This window comes from Phoca vitulina, unplaced genomic scaffold (assembly GCF_004348235.1).
Source record: "Phoca vitulina isolate PV1807 unplaced genomic scaffold, GSC_HSeal_1.0 scaffold4, whole genome shotgun sequence".
Taxonomy (NCBI): domain Eukaryota; kingdom Metazoa; phylum Chordata; class Mammalia; order Carnivora; family Phocidae; genus Phoca; species Phoca vitulina.
Window position 1 is genome coordinate 59,069,574 of NW_022589707.1, and position 22,324 is coordinate 59,091,897.

General features: G+C 40.1%; 1 protein-coding gene across 6 annotated transcripts; it reads right to left on the minus strand.

The window, feature by feature from the left end:
- Positions 1 to 13,549: 13,549 nt before the first annotated feature.
- Positions 13,550 to 22,096, minus strand: TAC1 (tachykinin precursor 1). Of its 6 annotated transcripts, none has more exons than XM_032401239.1 (7): positions 21,982 to 22,096; positions 21,451 to 21,582; positions 20,290 to 20,386; positions 19,757 to 19,801; positions 19,268 to 19,291; positions 17,621 to 17,674; positions 13,550 to 14,130 (listed from the first exon to the last, which is right to left on the minus strand). In XM_032401239.1, the coding sequence occupies exons 2-7, from the start codon at positions 21,571 to 21,573 to the stop codon at positions 14,081 to 14,083; spliced, it is 393 nt and encodes a 130-aa protein (XP_032257130.1). In that variant the 5' UTR covers positions 21,574 to 21,582; positions 21,982 to 22,096; the 3' UTR covers positions 13,550 to 14,080. The 6 variants fall into 6 exon arrangements, with proteins under 6 accessions (XP_032257130.1, XP_032257131.1, XP_032257129.1 ...); XM_032401240.1 differs by having other exon boundaries at positions 21,831 to 22,096; XM_032401238.1 differs by lacking the exon at positions 21,982 to 22,096 and adding an exon at positions 21,734 to 21,767.
- Between the last annotated feature and the right edge of the window lie 228 nt (positions 22,097 to 22,324).

A 22,324-nucleotide genomic window follows, 5' to 3' on the forward strand; every position in this document is an offset into this window, starting at 1 on the left:
TTAATGTGTTCTATCACATTGATTTGCGAATGTTGAACCAACCTTGCATCCCAGGGATAAATCCCACTTGGTCGTGGTGGATGATCCTTTTAATGTATTGTTGGATCCCATTAGCTAGGATCTTGTTGAGAATTTTGGAATCCATATTCATCAGGGATATCAGTCTGAAATTCTCCTTTTTGATGGGGTCTTTGCCTGGTTTGGGGATTAAGGTAATGCTGGCCTCATAGAATGAGTGTGGAAGCTTTCCTTCTGTTTATATTTTTTGAAACAGCTTCAGGAGAATAGGTATTATTTCTTCTTTGAATGTTTGGTAGAATTCCCCAGGGAATCCATCAGGCCCTGGACTCTTGTTTTTTGGGAGGTTTTGATCACTGCTTCAATCTTGTTACTGGTTACTGGCCTATTCAGGTTGTCAGTTTCTTCCTGTTTCAGTCTTGGCAGCTTATAGGTTTCCAGGAAGGCATCCATTTCATCCAGATTGCTCAGTTTATTGGCATATAGTTGTTGATAATAATTTCTAATAATTGTTTCTATTTCCTTGGTGTTAGTCATAATCTCTCCCCTTTCATTCATCATTTTATTAATTTCGGTCCTTTCTCTTTTCTTTTGGATAAGTCTGACCAGTGGTTTATTGATCTTATTAATTCTTTCAAAGAACCAGCTTCTAGTTTCATTGATCTGATCTACTGCGTTTCTGGTTTCTAATTCATTGATCTCTGCTCTAATCTTAATTATTTCTCTTCTAATGTGTGGCTTAGGCATCATTTGTTGCTTTTTCTCTAGTTCTTTAAGGTGTAAATTTAGTTGGTGAATTCAGGATTTTTCTATTTTTTTGAGTGAGGCTTGGATGGCTATGTATTTCCCCCTTAGGACCACCTTTGCAGTATCCATAGGTTTTGGACTGATGTGTTTTCATTCTCATTGGTTTCCATGAAATGTTTAAGTTCTTCTTTGATTTCTTGGTTGACCCAAACATTCTTGAGCAGAGTGGTCTTTAGCTTCCAAGTGTTTGAATTTCTTTTAAATTTTTTCTTGTGATTGAGTTCAGAGCATTAAAGCATTATGGTCTGAGAATATGCAGGGAATAATCTCAATCTTTTGATATCGGTTGAGACCTGATTTGCAACCCAGTATGTGGTCTATTCTGGAGAAAGTTCTGTGTGCACTCAAGAAGAATAGTATTCTGTTGTTTTAGGGTGGAATGTTTTGTATATATCTATGAGGTCCATCTGGTCCAGTGTGTCATTCAAAGCTCTTGTTTCTTTGTTGATTTTCTACTTAGATGATCTGTCTATTGCTGAGAGTGGAGTATTGAGGTCTCCTACAATTAATGTATTGTTATCAATATGACTCTTTATTTTGGTTAACAGTTGGCTTATGTAGATGGCTGTTCCCCTGTTGGGGGTGTAGATATTTAGAATTGTTAGATCTTCTTGTTGGATAGACCCTTTAAGAATGATATAGTGTCCTTCTGTGTCTCTAACTACAGTCTTTAGCTTAAAATATAATTTCTCTGATATAAGAACTGCTACCCCAGCTTTCTTTTGATGTCCGTTGGCATGGAAGATGGATCTCCATCCCTTCACTTTTCAGTCTGGATGTATCTTTAGGTTCAAAATGAGTCTCTTGTAGACAGCATATGGGTGGGTCCTGTCTTTTTATCCAGTCTGCAACCCTGTGCCGTTTTAGGGGAGCATTTAGGCCGTTCACGTTGAGAGTGATTATTGAAAGATATGAATTTATTGTCATCATGTGCCTGTGAAGACCTTGTTTCTATAGATTGTCTCTGTAAATTTCTGATCTATATCATTCTTGGGGTCTTTCTCCTTTTATAGAACCTTCCTTAATATTTCTTGCAGGGCCGGCTTAGTGGTCATATATTCTTTCAGTTTCTGCCAGTCGTGGAAACTCTGCATCTCTCCATCCATTCTAAATGATGGCCTTGCTGGATAAAGTATTCTTGGCTGCATGTTCTTCTTGTTTAATACCCTGAATATGTCTTGCCAGGCCTTTCTGGCTTGCCAGGTCTCTGTAGATAGGTCTGACCTTATTCTGATGTTCCTCCCTCTGTATGTAAGGAATCTCTTCCCCCTAACTGCCCTTAAGATAGTTTCCTTGGTTCTAAGATTTGCGAGTTTTACTATTACATGCCGGGGTGTTGGCCTGTTTTCCTTGATCTTAGGAGGGGTCCTCTCTGCCTCTAGGATACGACTGTTTGTTTCATTCCCCAGATTAGGGAAGTTCTCAGCTACGATTTGCTCAAATATATCTTCTAGTCCTCTCTCTCCCTCCATCCCCTCAGGGATCCCAATAATTCTGACATTGGAACGTTTCATGGTGTCACTTATTTCTCTGATTCTATTTTCATGGATTTTGAGTTGTTTTTCCCTGGCCTTCTCTTTTCCCTTCTTTTCTATCAATTGGTCTTCTAGATCATTAATTCGTTCTTTGGCCTCGCTTACCCTAGCTGTTAGATTATCTAGATTAGATTGGATCTCATTGATAGCATTTTTAAGTTCTGCCAGTTCAGCTTTCATTTCTGCCCTTAGAGACTCTATGTTGCCATTAATCAATTTCTGCATTCTAGCTATTGTCTTCACAATTGCTACCCTGAATTCCATTTCCGACAGCTTGGGTATATCTGTATCCATTTGTAAATCTGTGGCAGAAGTCACAGTCTCTGAGTCTTTCTTATTTTGGGGGTTCCTCCTCCTAGTCATTCTGTTGAGGGGTGGTTGAGGAAATGTACAGAGTCCAAATTATTGACCACAACCCAAGCAAGATGCACCTGTTTTATAGGGATTTTAGGGTTGCTTGGCCTCTTGTTCTCCCAGTCTGTCTTCTGGGGGAGGGGAGTGCTGTGCTGTTACTCAGGCAACCCTGTTTGGGCGGAGTTGCCCTGCCCACTGTGGAGGGGGGGATGGGCTCAGTGAAAACCGGTTTTTTGGGGCTTTTGTTCTCTGGCGGCTTTCCCTGGCAGCTTTCCGCATCTCTTCTGAGAGTCAGAGCAGAAGAGATCTTTTCCCAACCCTCTGCCTCAGAGCAGAGAGATCACAGTCTCTTCTTCAGTGAGCCCTCCAGGTCACACTATCTCTGTTTCTGTCTGTGCTGCTGTAAACTGCAGTCTCCTGGGTTGTGCACCCCTCAGCAACGCTCCCAGTCCTCGCCTCCAGGTCGGGGCACATCTCTGCCCTTTGTGCTTCTAAAACTGCCAGCTGCCCCCAGTTCGCATGCACGGCCCCGCCGCAGTCCAGGGGGCTGCCCTAAAGTCCTTTCCCTGTCGCTATCGGTCTGTGAGTCTGTGCCCATCCCCAGCGTGGGAGGCTTTTGTGCTCCTGTGTTATTTCGCCTTCCCTGTGCCAGTGCTTATGGCAGCTCCCTCCCCCTTCCATTTATCTTCCAGTATCTGCCCATGGAATCACGGCTCCCTGCTTCATAGCTCAAAACCAACCGCCTGCACTATTCTGTTTGTAGAGATCCAGATCTATCCTCTTACATCTCAGGCTGATTTCGTGGGTGTTCAGAGTGGTCTGGTAGATATCCAGCTCAATTCTGGGGACTGGTTGGAATAGAGTCCCCTACTCCTCCACCATCTTCAACCTCAGTAATTTTTCTTAATATGGTAGTTGGTTCCTGATTTCCCTTGTAAAACTCAGTCTAAGGAGCTTTTTCTCTGATAACACTATTCTTTCACATGACTTTGTCCAAGTTTGGTGCTTCCTTAATATTTCTATGGTCAACGACCCATTTTGGTTTTATTTATAAAACAAAGCAAATTTTCTCCCAAGCTACATTGAACTCCTCATCTCTAGGAAGAGAAATCTACTTGTAACTCTTCAGTGACATTTCTCCACCTCTGAAAATAATTAAAAATCAACCAGATAATCCATTAGCGTTAGCATGGAAGCAAAAAAGATCCTCTGTGAGCTCATGTGAGCCTGTCTCTCCAGACTTGTCTCTTCCCACTTGTTCTGTGCTGTGATCAGACTCAAATATTTGCACTCCTTAGAGCACATCCTGTTCTCTTACACCTACTTGTGCTGTGGTCTGGAGTGGTGGGGCTTGGAGTGGATGGCCAAGAAAGAATTCTTGAGACATCTTCAGTGCAAAAAGGTGGTTTTAATAAAGCATAGGGACAAGACCCATGGGCAGAAAGAGCTGCTCTGGGGTTATGATGGGTGACTTTATACACTTTCAAGTTTGGAGTGGGTTGAGGACAGCAGAAGTCTCTAAGGAATTTTGGAAGCAAGGTTTCTGGGACCTTGAGGGGGACTAACTGTTGTTAAGAAAAGGTCATTTATTACTGTCAAGTAAAACCTTAGTCATGAGACCCTTCAGATGTATATCAGTGGGTCATATCCTTGGGGGATGATTGACAACATGTATCTTGGGGAGTGGAGATAAAGGAAGTTTCCAAAGGAATTTTTATATGTTAAAGTAGACCCACAGGATCCTGGGGTGTTGGGGGGGGGATAATGTTAAGCTAAGATGCCTTTTCCCCGTAGCAAAGTATTAACATCAAGACAGTTAAGTTCCTAGAGGAATGTCACTCTGCCTCTTCCAAGGACTTGTCAATGGACTGTAAGTTGTAAGGAAATTTAATTTTTTCTTTTGCCTTTTTTTCCCATATCACTTGTCTCTGTTCACATTTATTCCTTGCTTCCAAGCTCTCTTCCTCCCTGATTTCCCTGGCAAACTTGCTGTGTTTCAAGACTCACCTCTCTCATACCTCCCAGATGATAGCCTTTCTGTATTCCTAGGATACTTTTCACCTCTCACTCGCATTGCCTTCTTGCATTTTAATCATTTTTCCGCCTGTGTATCTCCCCCTACTAGCTGTGAGCCTCTTGAGGTTGAGGACTGTGATTCATATATTGTTTAACCATAACTGAATACAATGATCACATCTAAATATTAACAATAATTCTTTACTGTCATCAAATATCCACTGTTCAAACTTCTGTGATTGTTTCATAATTTTTTTAAAAGTTTATTTGTTTATATAAGATTCAACTGGTTGATGTGTCTCTTAAGTCTCTTTTCATCTATAAATACCTCTCTATTTTCTTTAGCTTTTAAGTGTATCTGTCGAGGAGCTGAGTGTTGTCCTTTAGAGACTCCAACAGTCTGGATATTTGTGATTGTATCCCCATTGTCATGGTCTGTTCAGGCTGCTATAACAGAATTCCACAGATTGGCTTAAACAACAAAATTTTATTTCTCACAGTTCTGGAGGCTGGGAAGTCCAAGGTCACAGTGCCAGCTGATTTGGTGTTGGTGTCTGATGGATGAATAGTAGTCCATTATTTATATGCATATATCATTTTCTCCATCCATTCTTCTGTAAAGGAACACTTAGGTTGTTTCTATATCTTGGCTACTGTGAATAATGATGCAATGAACATGAGAGTGTAGATATCTCTTTGAGATCCTGATTTTATTTCCTTCGGGTGTAGACCCAGAAGTGGGATTGCTGGATCATATGATAGTTCACTTTTTAATTTTTTGAGGAACTTCCAGCTGTTTTCCATAGTGGCTGCACCAATTTACATTTCTACCAGCAGTACACAGGGTTTCCTTTTCTTTACATCTTTGCCAGTACTTGTTATCTCTTGTCTTTTTGAATAGCCATTCTAATAGGTGAGCAGTGATATCTCATTGTGGTTTTGATTTGCATTTCGTTGATGATTAGTGATGTTGAACATCTTTTCATGTCCCGATTGGCCGTTTGTATGCCTTGTTTGATAAAACGTCTATTTAGGTCCTCTGCTCATTTTTAAATCAGTTTTTTTTCTATTTATTGTATGAATTCCTTATATATTTTGAATATTAACTCCTTATCAGATGTATGACTAACAAATATTTTCTCCCATTCTGTAAGTTGCTTTTTCATTTTATCAATTGTTTCTTTTGTTATGCAGACACTTTTTAATTTGCTAGTGCTTTTGGTGTCATATCAAAAAAAAAAAAAAAAATCATTGCCAAGACCAATGTCAAGGAGACTTTTCCCTATGTTTTCTTCTAGGAGTTTTCCAATTTCAGGTATTATATTTAAGTCTTTACATGTAATTTTTGTGAGCTATGTAAGATAGCTGTGAATATCCAATTTTCCCAGCACAATGTATTGGTCTCCTTATTGAGTATTCTTAGCTTCCTTGTCAAATATTAGTTGATTGTATATGTGTGGATTTATTTCTGGGCTCTTTATTCACTTCCATTGGTCTATGTTTCTGTTTTTGTCCCAATATCATACTGTTCTGATTACTATAACTTTGTAATATAGTTATAGGAATCAGGAAGTATGATGCCTCCAGCTTTGTTTTTCTTTCTCCAGATTGTTTTGGCTCTTCTGAGGTCTTTGTGGTTTCAAATAAATTTTAGGTTTGTTTTTCTATTTCTGTAAAAAATACCATTAGAATTTTGAAAGGGATTGCCTTGAAACTATAGATTACCTTAGGTAGTATGGACATTTTAACAATATTAATTTTTCCAATCCATGAGCATGGAATACCTTTCCATTTACTTGTGTCTTCTTCAATTTCTTTCATTGATGTCTTATTAGTTTTTCATGTATAGATTGTTCAGCTACTTGGTCACATTTCTTCCTAAGAATTTTATTGTTTTTCATGCTACTATAAATGGGATTATTTTTTTATTTCTTTTTCAGATACTTCATTGTTAGTGTATACAAACACAACTGATTTGTGTATGTTGATTTTGTATCCTACAACTTCACTGAATTCATTTGTTAGTTCTAACAGTTTTGAGGGGGAATCTTTAGAGTTAGGTGGTTATTATTGAATGAATTGGATCATTTCTTTAAGGATTAGACCAAACTTGTTAATTGTGTTGGATCATTAACCTGACTTGTTTTCCTAGTTCTGGAGTTTTACTTGATATTCTACTTAGTTGATATTTAGTTGATGCACTACTGTCTTTTGAGTATCAGTGTGTGTGTTTGTCAGGGTCGGGGTAGTTAATGAGTTTAACTATAAATCCTTTCACAGTTACTGGTTTATTTTAACTAACTTCAATATTTATAATTTGTAATATCCAAAAATATGCTTTCATGGATATTTTTGCATTCATTGGTACAGAATTTTATATAGAATTATCTTAACAATTTTCGAACTCCTGTGTACCTATGGTTGTTTTCCTGTCAACATCGTTTTACCTTCTGTTTCTTTTTTCTTAACTATAGATTTCCAAAGTTTTATCTTAAAATTTTTTTCTTTTGAAAAACTAGGATTTATGTTATTGATCAAGCCTATTATTTTGTGTTTGTTCTTATAGTCTTTGTTTCATTAATATCTGGCTTAATCTTAATTCCTTCATTCTGCTTTCATTAGACTTATTTTGTTATTCTTTTCAGTGTCTTTTGGTGAAATCTTTTTCATTAAATTTCAGCCCCCTTTATTTGGGGGCAAATTCACTTATGGCTATAAATTTCCTCCTGAGAATTTCTCTGGTTCCATACCCAAGTTTTGATACAGAGGTCATACATGTTTTGCAAAAACTAGTTCACAGAGCAGGCTTGAGATTCCTGAAAAGGCCTGCTTGCAAGTTTGACCCTTGGCTGGTATCTGGCAACTTGTGTGGTAAACTCATTCCTTCACTTATATATAAAAACTTTCCCTCTATGATAAGGGTAGCTCACTGTGCCTAAACTATTTGTACAAATAAGGTGCTTTATGCTAAACATTTGCTTTCTTTCTGGGAGTCTAAAATTTTAGAATGTGCTAGGTAGAGAGTGCCTATGTGACCAGACCCCAGTAAAAACCTTGGCTGCTGAGTTTTTAATGGGCCTCCCTGAGCAGAAACATCTCATACTTATTGCTGTATTCTTGTTACTGGGAAAAGAGTGCACTCTCTGTGACCCCTCATGGGGAGAGAGAGGGCATAAGGAAACCTACACATAGATTTCTCCAGACACCACCTATATCTTTTTCCCTTATGACCCACTGTGTAGCTTTACTAGGTTGTTGTAGTAAATCTTAGCCATGGGTGCAACTATCTGCTGAGTCCCCTGAGTCCTTCTAGCAAATCTCCACATGTAGGGATAGCTTTGGAAACGCGTGACCCACATGGTTATTCAGTTCAAAGTATTTTGTAAGCTATCTCTTTATTTTTTCCTTTATCTCAAGAGTTATTTGGGAGTCTGTCCCAAACTTTTCTGCCATATGGATTTTCTGGCAACATGTTGATTTTTTATTCTTTTGGCAGTGTCATATGCAATTATGGCTTATATGAGAGGGATATTTTAGAATTTTTTGAGTTCAGTTGTGTCTTGTTGCTCAATTTTCTGAATGTTCCACATATATTTTTAGAAAGTGTGTCTATTTTATGAAGATTCTTAATTGCGTGTGTCTACTTGTCTTAATTCTCTGTATGCTTATTTGAGGAAGATTCCTAATTATGTTACTGAATTCTTCTTACCCTTGTTTACTTTTTGACTAATCTGTTGTTTACCAAAACACTATGATGTCTGTCATGATTATTAAAGATGTGTACATTTTTAATACTTTTAAATATTTCTGTTAGCTTTAGCTTTATATATTTTGAACATAGCTCATATTTATAAAGGTTCACTACTGTTAATATCTTTTTAGTGGATTTTTCCTTTTATCAATATTAAGTATCCTTCTTGATCCCCTGGGAATCTTCACCTTGAATTCTGTTTTGTCTGGTGGTAATATTGCTTTAAAATCATTGTGTTAGTACTTTGGCAGGTAATTTTTAGTATCTCTTCATTTTCAACAATTCTACATTATTTTTTTTCAGATTTGATTCTGGTAAATAAGAATAGCTGGATTTTCTTTTTTACCAACTTGATAGTCTCTGTCTTTTATAGGTCTGATGAAACTGCTCACATTTGTCATAAATATGAATAGGTTTTGATTTATTCTTACCATAGTCTTTTCTGTTTTTTATTTGCTAAAATTTTTTTAAACATTTTTTTAAAGATTTATTCACCCATTCTAGAGAGAGAGGGAGAGAGAGTGTGTACATATGTGTGCATGAGTGGGGGGCCAGGCAGAAGGAGAGGGAGAATCCTCAAGCAGACTCTGGGCTGAGCACCAAGCCTGGTGTGGGGCTTGATCCCAGGACCCCAAGACCATGACCTGAGTTGAAACCAAGAGTTGGTCATTTAACTGACTGAGCCACCTGGGCACTCTGCTAAAAAAAAAAAAAAAAAAAAAATTAAGGCTTTCTTGTCTCTTTTGGTTAGATTTTGTTTTGCAACATTTCCCCTCTTCTGTTTTGATAGTTGTACATTCATCTATTCTTTTTTGTTCAGCTTGTGCACATTTTTAGCTCATATAAGAAACTTACATTTTCTTTTTCAAAAGTCTAGAGTCAAATACATCTATGTTCTACCCTTCATTTCAATAATACAAGAAATTTAACATGCATTTATTCCCTTTTACACTCTCCTTTTTCCCCCAACTAACTCTCATGTTGACATCTTATGGAGTTTTATTTCCAGATGGTTTAACACACACACTGATTTCAGTTCAGCAATGTTGTTTCAAATGATTTCTTTGTTGCTGTGTTTGTTACTCATTACTCTTTCCCAGATTTATTTTTCTTCTTGCTGAAATAATATAACAATTCTTTCAAAGAATGTGGATGGTAAACTTTCTGAGGTCCTATATGTTTGAAAATGTCCTTAATTCATGAAAGAAGCTGAATGGCTGAATTTATTCCACTGACTCTAGCAGGATCTGGTCTTCACCTCTTCCTCCTCACCACTCCTACTACATCCAAACTGAAAAAGAGCTGCTAAAGCTTTAGCTCCACTCTTGCAGGCCCCATATCCTGTCCCCTGACTAATGCAGCTTAAGTTCCCCATATCTTCTGAGAATCAGAACAGTGACTAATTCTCAGAATATAGCAAAACTTTGACCTTCACCAATTTAACATAGCAATTCCTTAGGCTGTCTGCTCTCCAGTAACATAGCTATCTTGGGTTGTTCTATTGTGATGATTTTAATAAAGGCTTAAGTTAACAGGATTTGGTTGGTTTTTCTCCTTTCACAAATTCATTCTCATTGTTAAAGGATAGTTTGACTAGATAATTAATTTTTTTCCTTAAGAATTTTTAGATTTTGTTCCCTTACCTCATAGCAGTCAGGGTTGCTGATGAGAAGTCTGTGTTCTGCAACAGTCACTTCCCCATTCTAGGATTGGCACCTTTTTCTGAAGCCTCCATGACTCCTTGGGGCGATGGCTTACCACTGTGGCTCTCTGTGCATTTTCTTTCTTAAGGATCTGGATAACTTTTGGTCCACTAAAAGTCCTTACTCTGTTTTTCACAAATCCCAATGTCCTTATTAATTTCTTTTAAAATATAACTTAAGAAATAATAATGACTTGGTGTTAAAACAAGGAGATTAAAAAAAAAAAACAGATGTCAGCATGTGCTCAAATTAAAATGTTATTTTTGTTTGTGTGTTTGGATGAGTCCATATGAAACTATATTCCAAGGGAATGGAATGGGGTGTCCAGAGGAAGACTGATTTTTACTTTATAATTTTCTCTATTTGAATTTCAGCATATTAGTCTTGTTTTTGGATTCAAAATAATGTCATACATAATCCATTGGACATCTTCCTTTTCTTTTTTTTTTAAGATTTTATTTATTTATTTGAGAGAGAGAGCAGAACAAGAGAGAGAGCAAGAATGGAGGATGGGGGGGCAAAGGGAGAGGGAGAAGCAGGCTCCTTGCTGAGCAGGGAGCCCGACACAGGCTCCATCCCAGGACCGTGAGATCATGACCTGAGCTGAAGACAGACGCTTAACCAACTGAGCCACCCAGGCACCCCAGACATCTTTTCTACTTCCAAATGCACCCATCAGCTTTTTCCACCTGCTCTGGTGCCCTGTCTATGCTGCTCAATGGTGTGGACAGCATCGAGGGCCCCAAGCCCTCTGTTTCCGGTTGGGTTTGCCCAGCAGGAGGTCAGTGAGATTGGGATATTTATTCCCTGGCCTTTCCTAGCACTACCCCCCTCCACCCCCCAGATATCTGACTACCCTGTGTTGATTCTGTCCTCCTACTGAAGACAACACCTGCCAGGTGGTCCTCTGCACACAGAGACCCTCACGTCCTCATCTTGGTCCTTCAGGCCTGGGGCAGCAGTGGCTCCCAGGGGTGCCAGGCTGGAGACCCACATCCTATTGCTGGCTTCTCTACAACTTGCCTACATCTTTGTAATTAGTCCCTTTATTCACTTCTCCTCAAATTACTTAGCTGGAGTGTCATTTGTTTCTGCCCTCGTCCCGGACCCAAACAAAGCCAAACGAGAAAACAGAGAAAAAGCCAAAGCAATATAAAGTAGTTGGGTAACTATTTAGATTCATCTTTTTGCTTTTTCAGAACAGAATAAAATACTTAAGAAAGAATAAAGGTGAAGAAAGCTTATTTTTGTTAAAGGAACCATGCTACAGAGGGGGAGTAATAGTAATGATTTCATGAGCACACACGCAGCACAGGAGTTCCTCTCCCTTTCCTTATTGATGCTGTTGCTGGGTTTCTGGGCCTGGAGGGCAAGCAGGCATGAATGCAGTCCCCCTACAGGACTTTATGCAGCACTCTGGGCTCATGCTGCAGAGATTTATAGAATCTCAGAGACAGTAGGGGCCACAGGGACTGTCTAGTGAGCAATGCACAGCACAGAGCATAGCAGTTTGTGATACAACCCTAGATTTAATTTGGGTAGCGGCTATATAAAAACCACCCCATGCTGCTGCTTCTTCAGTGCGCCTATTAAAAAATATTTCAGTTGTGGGGCGCCTGGGTGGCTCAGTCGTTCAGCGTCTGCCTTTGGCTCGGGTCATGATCCCAGGGTCCTGGGATTGAGCCCCGCATCGGGCTCCCTGCTCGGCGGGAAGCCTGCTTCTCCCTCTCCCACTACCCCTGCTTGTGTTCCCTCTCTCGCTGTGTCTCTCTCTGTCAAATAAATAAATAAAACCTTTAAAAAAAAAATATTTCAGTTGCTAAAAAACAGTGCTAATTTTCTCACTGGCATTTGTTAGATATTAATTTGTTCTGCTATTTCCCCTTATAATCATTTTCTAATACTGACTACTCTCACATTCTCACATTAGAACCTCTGACCCTGATTTATGAATTTATATAATTTATAAATTGCAATTATTATTCTTAAATAGAGTATTAAACATTACTATTAGGGAGTGGGGCTCTAGATGACTCTGACCTCCATTTTGCTTATCATTTATATTTGGAAATATTTCAATGTATTGTGTAATAAGGAAATGAGATTGTTAGAGTTTTTTTTCTTTAAAGTTTATTTATTTAAGTAATCTCTACACCCAACGTGGGGCTCAACCTCACAACCCCAAGACCAAGAGTCGCTTACTCTTCCAACTGAGCCAGCCAGGCAGCCTTGTTAGAGTTTTTTTAAAAAGAAAATTTTTATTTAAAAATATAAAGTTTAAAATATGCTTTAGCTCTTCTGTCCCACAATGAGTTTAACCATTGATCAACAATATTGATCAAACTATTGATCAACAATAGTCACCAATCCAGGCTAAGGTCATGGAGTTTTAGTCTGTCTTCAAGTGGTCTTTATACCACTTGTCAATCTTCCACACCCTCTATGTAATCCAAAAACAGTTCCAAGGACACTTATCAATCCTTCCCCTTAAACAAATACACGACAGCCTCCCCTTGATTGTTCTGTATTTATTCCTGATGCACATGCTTCAGCTGGAGAGTGTAATGGGTGTTAGCAATTCACAGGCCTCCTTAGAAATGCTAGAAAAGTGCTCTTGTCTTCATTATGGGGGTGATGCCCTATTATCAATCAACCCCCATCTTTCTGCATCATCTTTTGCAATTTGGTGTCTTAATTCTAGTGTGAATAACACACTGGTACATTTATACCTGGGCTCTAAGCAGGGCTTAAATGGTAGTGTGCTGATGTTTTATCCAACAAGGAAATAACCAGTGGAATGCATCTCTAAGACAGATTATTATCCTATTTGTAAAAGGAAATCATGGGCATGCATCAACAGAACTTATCCTCTACTCTTTGGATTCCAAAATGTAATCGTTTTCCTCATGGATGATCTTGTGCCAAATGACTGACCTCCGCCTCCCCCAAAAAAGTGCGTGCATGTGTGTGTGTGTGTGTGTGTGTGAGAGAGAGAGAGAGAGAGAGAGAGAAACTGAGATTACACTGTAGTCATTTACCTTAAGAAAGAAATTTAGTAGCTTTATGTTTCACTATTGAGCAGCCAAAACAGCTTTGAACATATTTCATCTACTAAAAGAACGTGTGCTGGTGTGACATAAATATTAATGAAAGAGGGCGCCTGGGTGGCTCAGTTGGTTAAGCGACTGCCTTCGGCTCAGGTCATGATCCTGGAGTCCCGGGATCGAGTCCCGCATCGGGCTCCCTGCTCGGCAGGGAGTCTGCTTCTCCCTCTCCCACTCCCCCCTCTTGTGCTCTCTCTCTCTCTCACTCTCTCTCTCAAATAAAAAAAAAAATATTAATGAAAGAATAAAACCCAATTCTCAAGATATTTTTTCTTTTATTTAAAATGTTAACTATCACAACACATTATACAATGAAATGAAGACCGTAGAATCACGTGAAAACTTGTAAAACATCTCTATTTAAGTCACAACACATGACACATGCTGCAGGGACACACTTTGATACCAAATCTTAGCACATTTCCACCATGAAAACAGAGGAAGCACAAGCCTGTCCGTGAGATCCCTCTCCTTCATCAGTGGCTGACATGACTGCTTCCAGGAAACCAAGATGATTTCTTTCTTTAAAGAACATATTTCAGTTTCACTGAACACTGTGCTTTGTAGAGAAATGCCCACTGATTTCTATGTCTGAGGGGGTCACATTAGAATTATAGCACACTTTCACAGCACGTATTGGCACAATATGAAAAATAAACAGTTTTTTTTTTGAGTTTTCCACTCAAAACAATGATTATTAAATAAATAATTATTCCTCATGGTGCAGGTCTCATGTTACCTTTCATTGGCCACTGACACACATGAAGCTCAATAAATTACACATGAGGGGGTTTATTTGCGTCTTCGTTCATAATTCTGCATCGCGCTCCTTTCATAAGCCACTGAGAACAAAGAAAAGGCAGAGGGTTTTTTAAGAGGATTCACCGAGAGCGTTAAATAAACTTCAAGACACGCTGTAATTTATTAAAAACTCATTAATGACTTTCCCCTCTCCATTGAAGTATTTCTAAGAGCTTTCTTTGCACATCCTCCGATCTTGCCTCCGTCTCTGTCCCGATTGGAAGTGATCTAACCACAGAATCCTTGGTTACTCAGGCCATCTGCCATTTACTTGGTGCCCCCAAAGCGTAGTTCCACAATCTACTGCAGTGGTCATTCTCCACAACTTTCTCAAGCACGGTGATTTATAAAAAGGATAATGCCTGAAGTATAGAGTAGGAATAGTAGTAGGATGAAAGCAAAATGTGAGACTTTTATTCTAGGACAGAGTCAACAGACTACAGACCATGGGCCAAATCCAGCCCACCACCTTTTCTTGAAAATAATGTTTTATTGGAACGTGGCCATACCCACTCATTTATGTATTGTCTATGGCTACTTTAGCATTAACATGACGGATCGGAGTGGTTGCTCCCGAGACGGCATGGCTCACAAAATCCAAAATATTTGTTATCTGGCTCTTTACAGAAAGGGTTGGCTGGTTCCTGTTACAGGAGTACACCGAATGGTGTAGAGGTCTCCTCCTGTCTTGGGGATACCTCCCAATGAGGGATTGTCCTTGAAACTAAAAACAACATCGTTGTCAGTGGGTAGGGCAATTGTGCCATCCACGTATAACAGTTTAACTTACCTCCCAGCACCCTAATGGCCTGTGGAAGATTAATCACTGCCTCCAAAAGTATTTAACATAGACCAAAAAAAAAAGCCGAAATTATGATGATATGATATGATATGATATGATATGATGATATGATATGCAATTTCGAAGAGATCTGTAACCACAAAAGGGCAAGGATCAGACTGTTGCGATCAGACTACTAAAGTATATTATTCATCATTTTAGTTAATTTATATACTTAGATTTACATTTTAGTGAAACTATGCTGCTTTTTAAAATTCATATGTCCTGTATAAAATACTGAATTTAAACAAAAACAATAGAAAGAACTGTGGAAGTTAGGAATTATAGATGCCACTCTAAACAATTTTTTCAGTGAGAAAGATCTGTTAAGAGAGGAGGTAGGTGAGGGCTGTAGGGTGATCACTCTCCCATTTCCCTACTGAGCAGACGCCCAGTTAGCATCCAACACTAGGTTCATGATAAGCTGAATGCTTTATGTCAATCACGTATGTGCTTCCAGGGCGGACCAGTCTGAACTCCAAGCCAGGCAGTTCTCAAGGAAGGAAACACTCCATTTCTCTTCCTGCTTTGTTTGTATTAGGAGGAGGACTGACTAGCACAAGTTCCGTTCCTGACAAGCTTTAGGTAACATGCTTCTGTTCCTCAGAGAAGTAAGGTGAATGCTAATGTAAAGTAACCAAAGACGGATTCGTGTTAGCTGGAACAGAATATCCTCTTCACGGAAAGCAAAGTTTTGTATCTGGTTCTTGAACCCTCTGAAACTGTATGTAAATTTTTATGTTTATAAGCTAATGAGGGTTTCTCCACAAAGCAGGTTTCTAGATTTCTCAGACTGTCAAAGGAGTCTGTGACCACAAAAGGTTAAGAATCAGATGGCTGTAGGACACAGCCTACAGATAAATTCAGCTACAAATAAATTCTTGGATTTATTTATTGCAATTAGATTTTTTTTTTACCATAAGTACTCATTTTAAATTTATCATTCCTTTTTAGTACTTTGAAAACTATGCCTTAGAAAGAAAATAATGGATTTAAGATACTGTCTATTATCAGTCATGGTTTTATACATACCAGAATTTAACACATACCAGGACACAATCATAACCTTGCCTCAATTGATCATATGAAAAGATCTCTGATTGAATGTACATACATTTTTGCCTGTTTTTTCCTTTTATATTTTCTTAAAATGGAGGAGTGAAGATTTAGTCATAAATTGATCCTGACTCATTATAGTGATTCTATTGATCTTGACTCATTATAGTGATTCAATTTACCTATAATTACATTATTAGTTTGCACACATTTAATAACATTTAATCTGTAGAAATCACAGTATCCATATTATTTGTAAAGTTAGCCATGTTCTGAAATCTGTATCAGTTCTGGCAATAAAAAGTTGATGACTAATATAATTATCAAGAAGACCACAGTTATAGAAGGGATAGTGCACACTTTTGCTACAAGTAAAGCCAGTGTGATTTAAATTTACATTCCATTTCCAAAAGCTGGAGGATAATATATATTAATAAAATAATTTAAAGTTTTTTATGAGGCACACTGGTAACTTCTTTAAAATTTAAACTTGAAAAAAAAATAAAATTTATACTTGAGCAGCCCCCGAATTACTGAAAAAGAAATACAAGCGTAGTGTCTAAATTTGGAAGGTAGAGAACCAATGGTAGGATACATCATTTTTTGCATGAATTTTCCAGGTAATTAAGCCAGCACTGCTTAGTTACAGATTTTCTAGAAACCTGAAATATCCTAAATAGATAAGGCAGCTGGTTACTTTCTAATTAATTACTTCATTAATACTATAATTCTATTTTCACTAAAGGTAAAATAAAAGGAGTTTGAATAGCTTTCCTAAGGAACCTAAGCTAATTACTATAAAAGCCTGAATGTGCTTTACAAAAAAATCAGTCTCTGTGAAAATGATATAGGGGTTATTTAACCTTGAAAATGGTACGATGAATGGGTTTTTGGATGAGGTACGTGGCATTTTTACACAGACGATGGGAACTACAGAGAGGAAAGGAAATAGGCTTTATGTCAAGAGAAAGACTTGTTGGGGATTAAGATGGGTTAGGAGGATTGTGGCACCCCTTCCCTGTGAGGGTTTACAGCCAGAACTGATTATAATTCCCCAGGATGACTTGATCCTGCTCCTTTTCAAAAGCACTGGAATGGACTGTGTTTTTCCCATACTCTCAAACATCCATCAGGATATTTCGAGTTTGAGCTTTTATAACTTCATAAAGTATAAATGGATTTGTTTGTTTTCTTCATTTGTTTACTTCTGTGCTGGAAGACTGCCAGATGTAATGTCATATAAGCCTTTTGAATGACCTCGGTAGTAAGTGAAAATTGGTCTTATTTCCCACATAACCTTTCACCGCTTAGTTCAGTCAAGTTCAGTGTGGCTTATGTAACAAATATAAGGGAACAAGTACTAGACTAGCCCAAGGATTCAGGTTAGGTAATGATTAAATGGGGCAGACACTGGTAAGGCTGGTAGTTTGAGAAAGAAAGATGCATCCTAGGTGAGATTAGCTTAATCAGCTACAAATAAATTCTTGGATTTATTTATTGCAATTAGATTTTTTTTCACCATAAGTACTTATTTTAAATTTATCATTCCTTTTCAGTACTTTGAAAACTATGCCTTAGAAAGAAAATAATAGATTTAAGATACTGTCTATTTTCAGTCATGGTTTTATACATACCAGAATTTAAAGCTCTTTTGCCCATTAGTCCAACAAAGGAATCTGTTTTATGCCCTGGAAAAATACATTTAGGGGTATTTTAATATGTATGTCTTTGAGGAAATAAACTGTTATAACTAGTACCGAAGAAAAGCAAGCTTTAGAATATATGCCTATATAATAAATATATAACCATTTCAAGTTTTGATGAGCCTGAAGAAATGAAGATTTCTAATAAGTCTTACAAATGACATTAAAACAATACAATGAAAGCACTTTTCTTAATTCTATATCTAATTATTAGCAAGTATACTTTATGTATATTACAGTTTACCTGTTTATATACAATGTTTTAAATATTGCTGCTATTTAAGCTAGTTTTGGTTTTTAGGGAGTCAATTTCACAGTCGTGTGACAGAAATATCCAAGTGTATGTCCTCTGAACCTTAGTTAAGTCAGATCCCTGCACCTGATGATTATAAACTTCTAACAGGTCACTATTTTTATTTTATTGGATTTTTAAAAATACTTTTGGAAAAGTGTGTTAATTTTGACATTAATAGAGTGCATTTACTTTCATTACACAGAATTTTGCTATATATAATTCTCTTGAAAGTCAAATCTTTAGAACTTAAATATGAATAAGATTTATTTATTTTCAAAGATGAAGCCTTATGAAAAAGGTTACTATTTCAACTCTAGTGGGGAAAGGTCTCTTGCTTTATACTGTATTATTTGAGAATAAGACTGCTGTTTTAATGTGACCTTCTCTGCCAACCAGTGAACCAAAATCCAAGTGGAGTTGTGGGTGGGTCCTGGGGTAAATGCATCTGATTGAGATGGACCCATGGGACTTCACGTCAATTCGAGTTCCATTAACTGGGAAACCGGGATCGAATGAATGTCAAGTGTCATAACTCGGCCATCTCTACTGCCCTAAGAAATGTTTCATTGTACTTTGATAGATTGAGGGTCCCCATTCAATTATGGGACCAAAAAACTGCATTTCTGTCTTTACCTTTACTATGGATTCTCTGCTCTTTCACTCAATCTCCTTAATTGGCTGCTGGATTACCCTAATACATGGTATCGTCAAGAGGTCCAGCATACTGAAATGTTAAGAGATACCTATAAAAGCTTTGTTTTTGTTTTGTTTTGTTTTGTTTTGTTTTTGTTTTTGCAGTGGAAGTGGTGGGGGGTAGGAGAGGGTGAGGGGTGAATAGGGAGAGGAATCTGTGGTGGATTTTTACCCCAGGACTGAAATTCTTATCCATAACTAACAATGTATAGGAGTTAAAGGATTTCTTCTGACGCTCTCTCTTTTCTTTTTTTTCTTTTCTTTTCTTTCTCTCTTTTTTTTTTAGCAGCTTAAAGCGACAACAAATATTTATTATCTCACAGTTTCTGTGGGTCAGGAATTCACCAACAATTTAGCTAGGAGTTAAAGGATTTTTAACATAATGCATCATTTTGGTAAGCATCTAGGTCTAAAAAACAGAGCTGTAAAAAATCATGCTCTGGATGTAATTAATATGAGTCTCCTCCATTCTTATACTGTCTTAATTAAAAGTATTAGGCCCTAAGTTATAACAGAAAATAAGATATAAAATGAAGATCGATCTAATTTATGTTTGCATTTGGTAAATGTCAAAATAATTTGAAACTTACTTTTATGAGAGATCTGGCCATGTCCTAGAAGAAAGAAAGAGAAAGTTAGCAAAGGCAATAGATTTATTTTAAAGATGCCACCTTATATTTTCAGAAGAGAATTATAAAATAAGTTGATTTTTAAAACATATAACATTCATGAGGAATATAGTAGAACCATAAATGCTAACCAAATTATTAATGATAAAAACAAAATAGCAACCAAAAGGAATATTTTTAAGTGCTTTCTATGGGCCACAGATTCAAACCCAGGACTATGAGACCCCTGAGGCCTAACAATAACTGTTAGGCCACAGCACCTCTTTTCTTATAAGAAACACATCTCCAAGCTGGACCACCATTTGACACTCAGGAGAGAGGGATACAAATCTCTACTTTTACTAAACAGGCATTATCAAGAATCTGTATTTGAGCCCATAAAAAAATTTTCTTCACTTTTCCTACATATGCATTCACAATAGTAAAATAAAGATTTATAGAAATGTTTACCATAAAGAGCCTTTAACAGGGCCACTTGTTTTTCAATTGAGGAATCTGACAAAAGATGAATTGGCATTAACTGTTTACACGTTCCGCTGATGGTGTGATAAATGCAATGAAATTGAGTATTTCTATCATGAGACATTAGGGAGCTAAATCTAATCTAACCCCAAGGGTCTAAAATCGGTTTCCACAGGCACTTAGACCATTCTGAGTACTACCCCCTGGAGGCCCCGCGCCTTCCCCCTTTGTCAGTTTGGATCTTCAGTCAAGGGAGCGCTCAGCTAATAAGGTTGCTTCCTGTTCTTGATTGGGGTCACTCTAATTGTGTGGGGGCACGCGCAACGGATCTCGCCCTCCCTCCGAGGGCATGTGCGTGTGTTAGTGGGGTGAGGGCCAGAGTCGCTCCCCGGGGATATATCCATTTTAGGATGGAAATTTCTACTCAAAGAGCAAGAGAGACTGGGTGCTCTGAGAAGCAGTGAGCGAGGAGACCGGGCAGGTTGCTCAGAGAGACAGAGAGGGATGGCTGCCCATCTCACCAGCATCCCGTTTGCCCATTAATCCGAAGAACTGCTGAGGCTTCGGTCTCCGGGCGATTCTCTGCAGAAGATGCTCAAAGGGCTCGGGCAGCTCCTCCTGGGGGACAGACGAACAGACAAACGGGCGTGTAGGCAACAAGCGCGCGGCGCCGGGAAACCCGAGTCATTCCAATGGTGCGCGCCAGCCCTGGGCGACGCGCGGAGGCGGGCGGTGGCGGCGCCAGGGCCGGAAAGCCCAAAAACCCGGCCAGCAGGAAGGCGAGAGAAGGCCGGGTTTCCCCACGCGAGGGCTGAGTGGGGTCCCAGCCCGGGAGCTCTCTTCCTCCACCCCTCCCGGCAGAACTCGTGTCCGCGAGCCCCGCTCTCGCGGGCTAGCGGGAGGCGCGGCGTCCCCCAGCCCCGCGCGTTATCCGCTCTTTGCAGAGCCTGGAGACCCCCGCCCCACTCGTCTGCCGCGCCGCCACCTGACTTGCTCTTGATTCTGGCGCGGGCTTTGGAGACGCCTGGCCGCCCTAAATGCGCACAGGTGTGTGTCGCGAGTGGGGAAGGAATGACAACGCTTTACTGAAGACCTGCACCGCGCCACTTTTACTGTTCCCTCGAGGCGCGCTCCCGTACACCAACAGCCTGCGAGCCTTGTAAAGGCAAACTTGCGGCTCGGTCCTCTGGTCGGTAAAATAAGTCAGGGCAGGAAGTTAGCTTCCCACCCACCTCGCCCCTCGAAGCCCCCAGCAGCTTGTCCTTTGTGCCCGCTTCTACCAGCGTCCGGCGCGCCCCCTTCTGCCCCTGCCCAGCGTTTCCAAACGCCTGGTCCTTGCAGCTCGACTGGAGTCCCCGAAATCCCCGTTACCCCGGGATGAAACCTTGTGAGGTTTCCAGCCTTGTGAGGACCCCGGGCTCATCAGGGAGGGCATCATTCCTCCAGGGAGTTCCCGAGACCCGACGGTGCAGCCCCCGGGGGGAAACTTGGATCGTGGGCACAAAATCTCGTGCGGGGACCCAGGGAATGGTGTTCCTTTACAACCCCACCCCCCTCCCTGCGCCCCTCCACCGCCTCTGGTCGCGGTCGCGGTCGCGGCGCCTGCCAGGCTAACTAGAATGCGATCTTCAGGGAAGTGACAGCTCCCGAGGCCAGGAAGAACGGCTCCGGCTGGGTCTCACCTTGATCTGGTCGCTGTCGGACCAGTCGGACCAATAATTCAGATCATCGTTGGCTCCAATTTCTTCTGCAAACAGTTGAGTGGAGACGAGAAAAAAGACGGCCAAGGCCACGAGGATTTTCATGTTGGATTTCTGGGAAGAACGGGGAAGAAGAGACCGAGGAGAGAAACATTGGGGATGGCTATCCAAGAGTTGGGACAGCATAATTTTTGGTCCCACAACGCAAGTCGGGGCCGACTGAACCAAGATAAAAACCCTAGGGGATAACAAGCCTAAAGCATACCTTGTGCCCTTTAGGAAAGAGAACCATGCCCCAAGCTTCTCACATCCCCTTCTCCCTGGATCCCAACTCCCTCAGCCCCCGACCCACCAATCCACACCTTCAAGCCGGGAGGCTCTGTCGGTGGAAAACAAAGAGGGACGTTGGCACTTGGGATCCCCGTTCCTCGATGTCCCTCCGCTGTCCGCCCACCGTCCGCCGCCCCAGCGGCCAGCCGTCACCTCGGAGCGATGCGCGGGGCGGGCACTTACCGCGGCGAGCAGGCGGGCAGGGTTCGTCTGGCTGCTCGGAGCGCACGCGGGGCGCTCTGCACTCTAGGTGGCCGCGGCGGCGGAGGAAGCAGATGCGGCGCGCTCTTTTGCCGGCTCGGTGCCGCGCGGTATTTATCCAAGGCTCGACGCGCCTCGAGGACCACGTGACACGCTCCCCACGCGACTTTCTGCTCAATATTTAATTAACCGCCTCTTCTCCTTTCGCTTGCGTCTGATCGAGAGTTTCCGAGACGGTAACCCGTCGGTGCCCAAAACATCTGGACCCAATTGGGTTCGAAATGACGCAATTTTAGGAAAATCAAGATCTCGCCATCCAATCCCG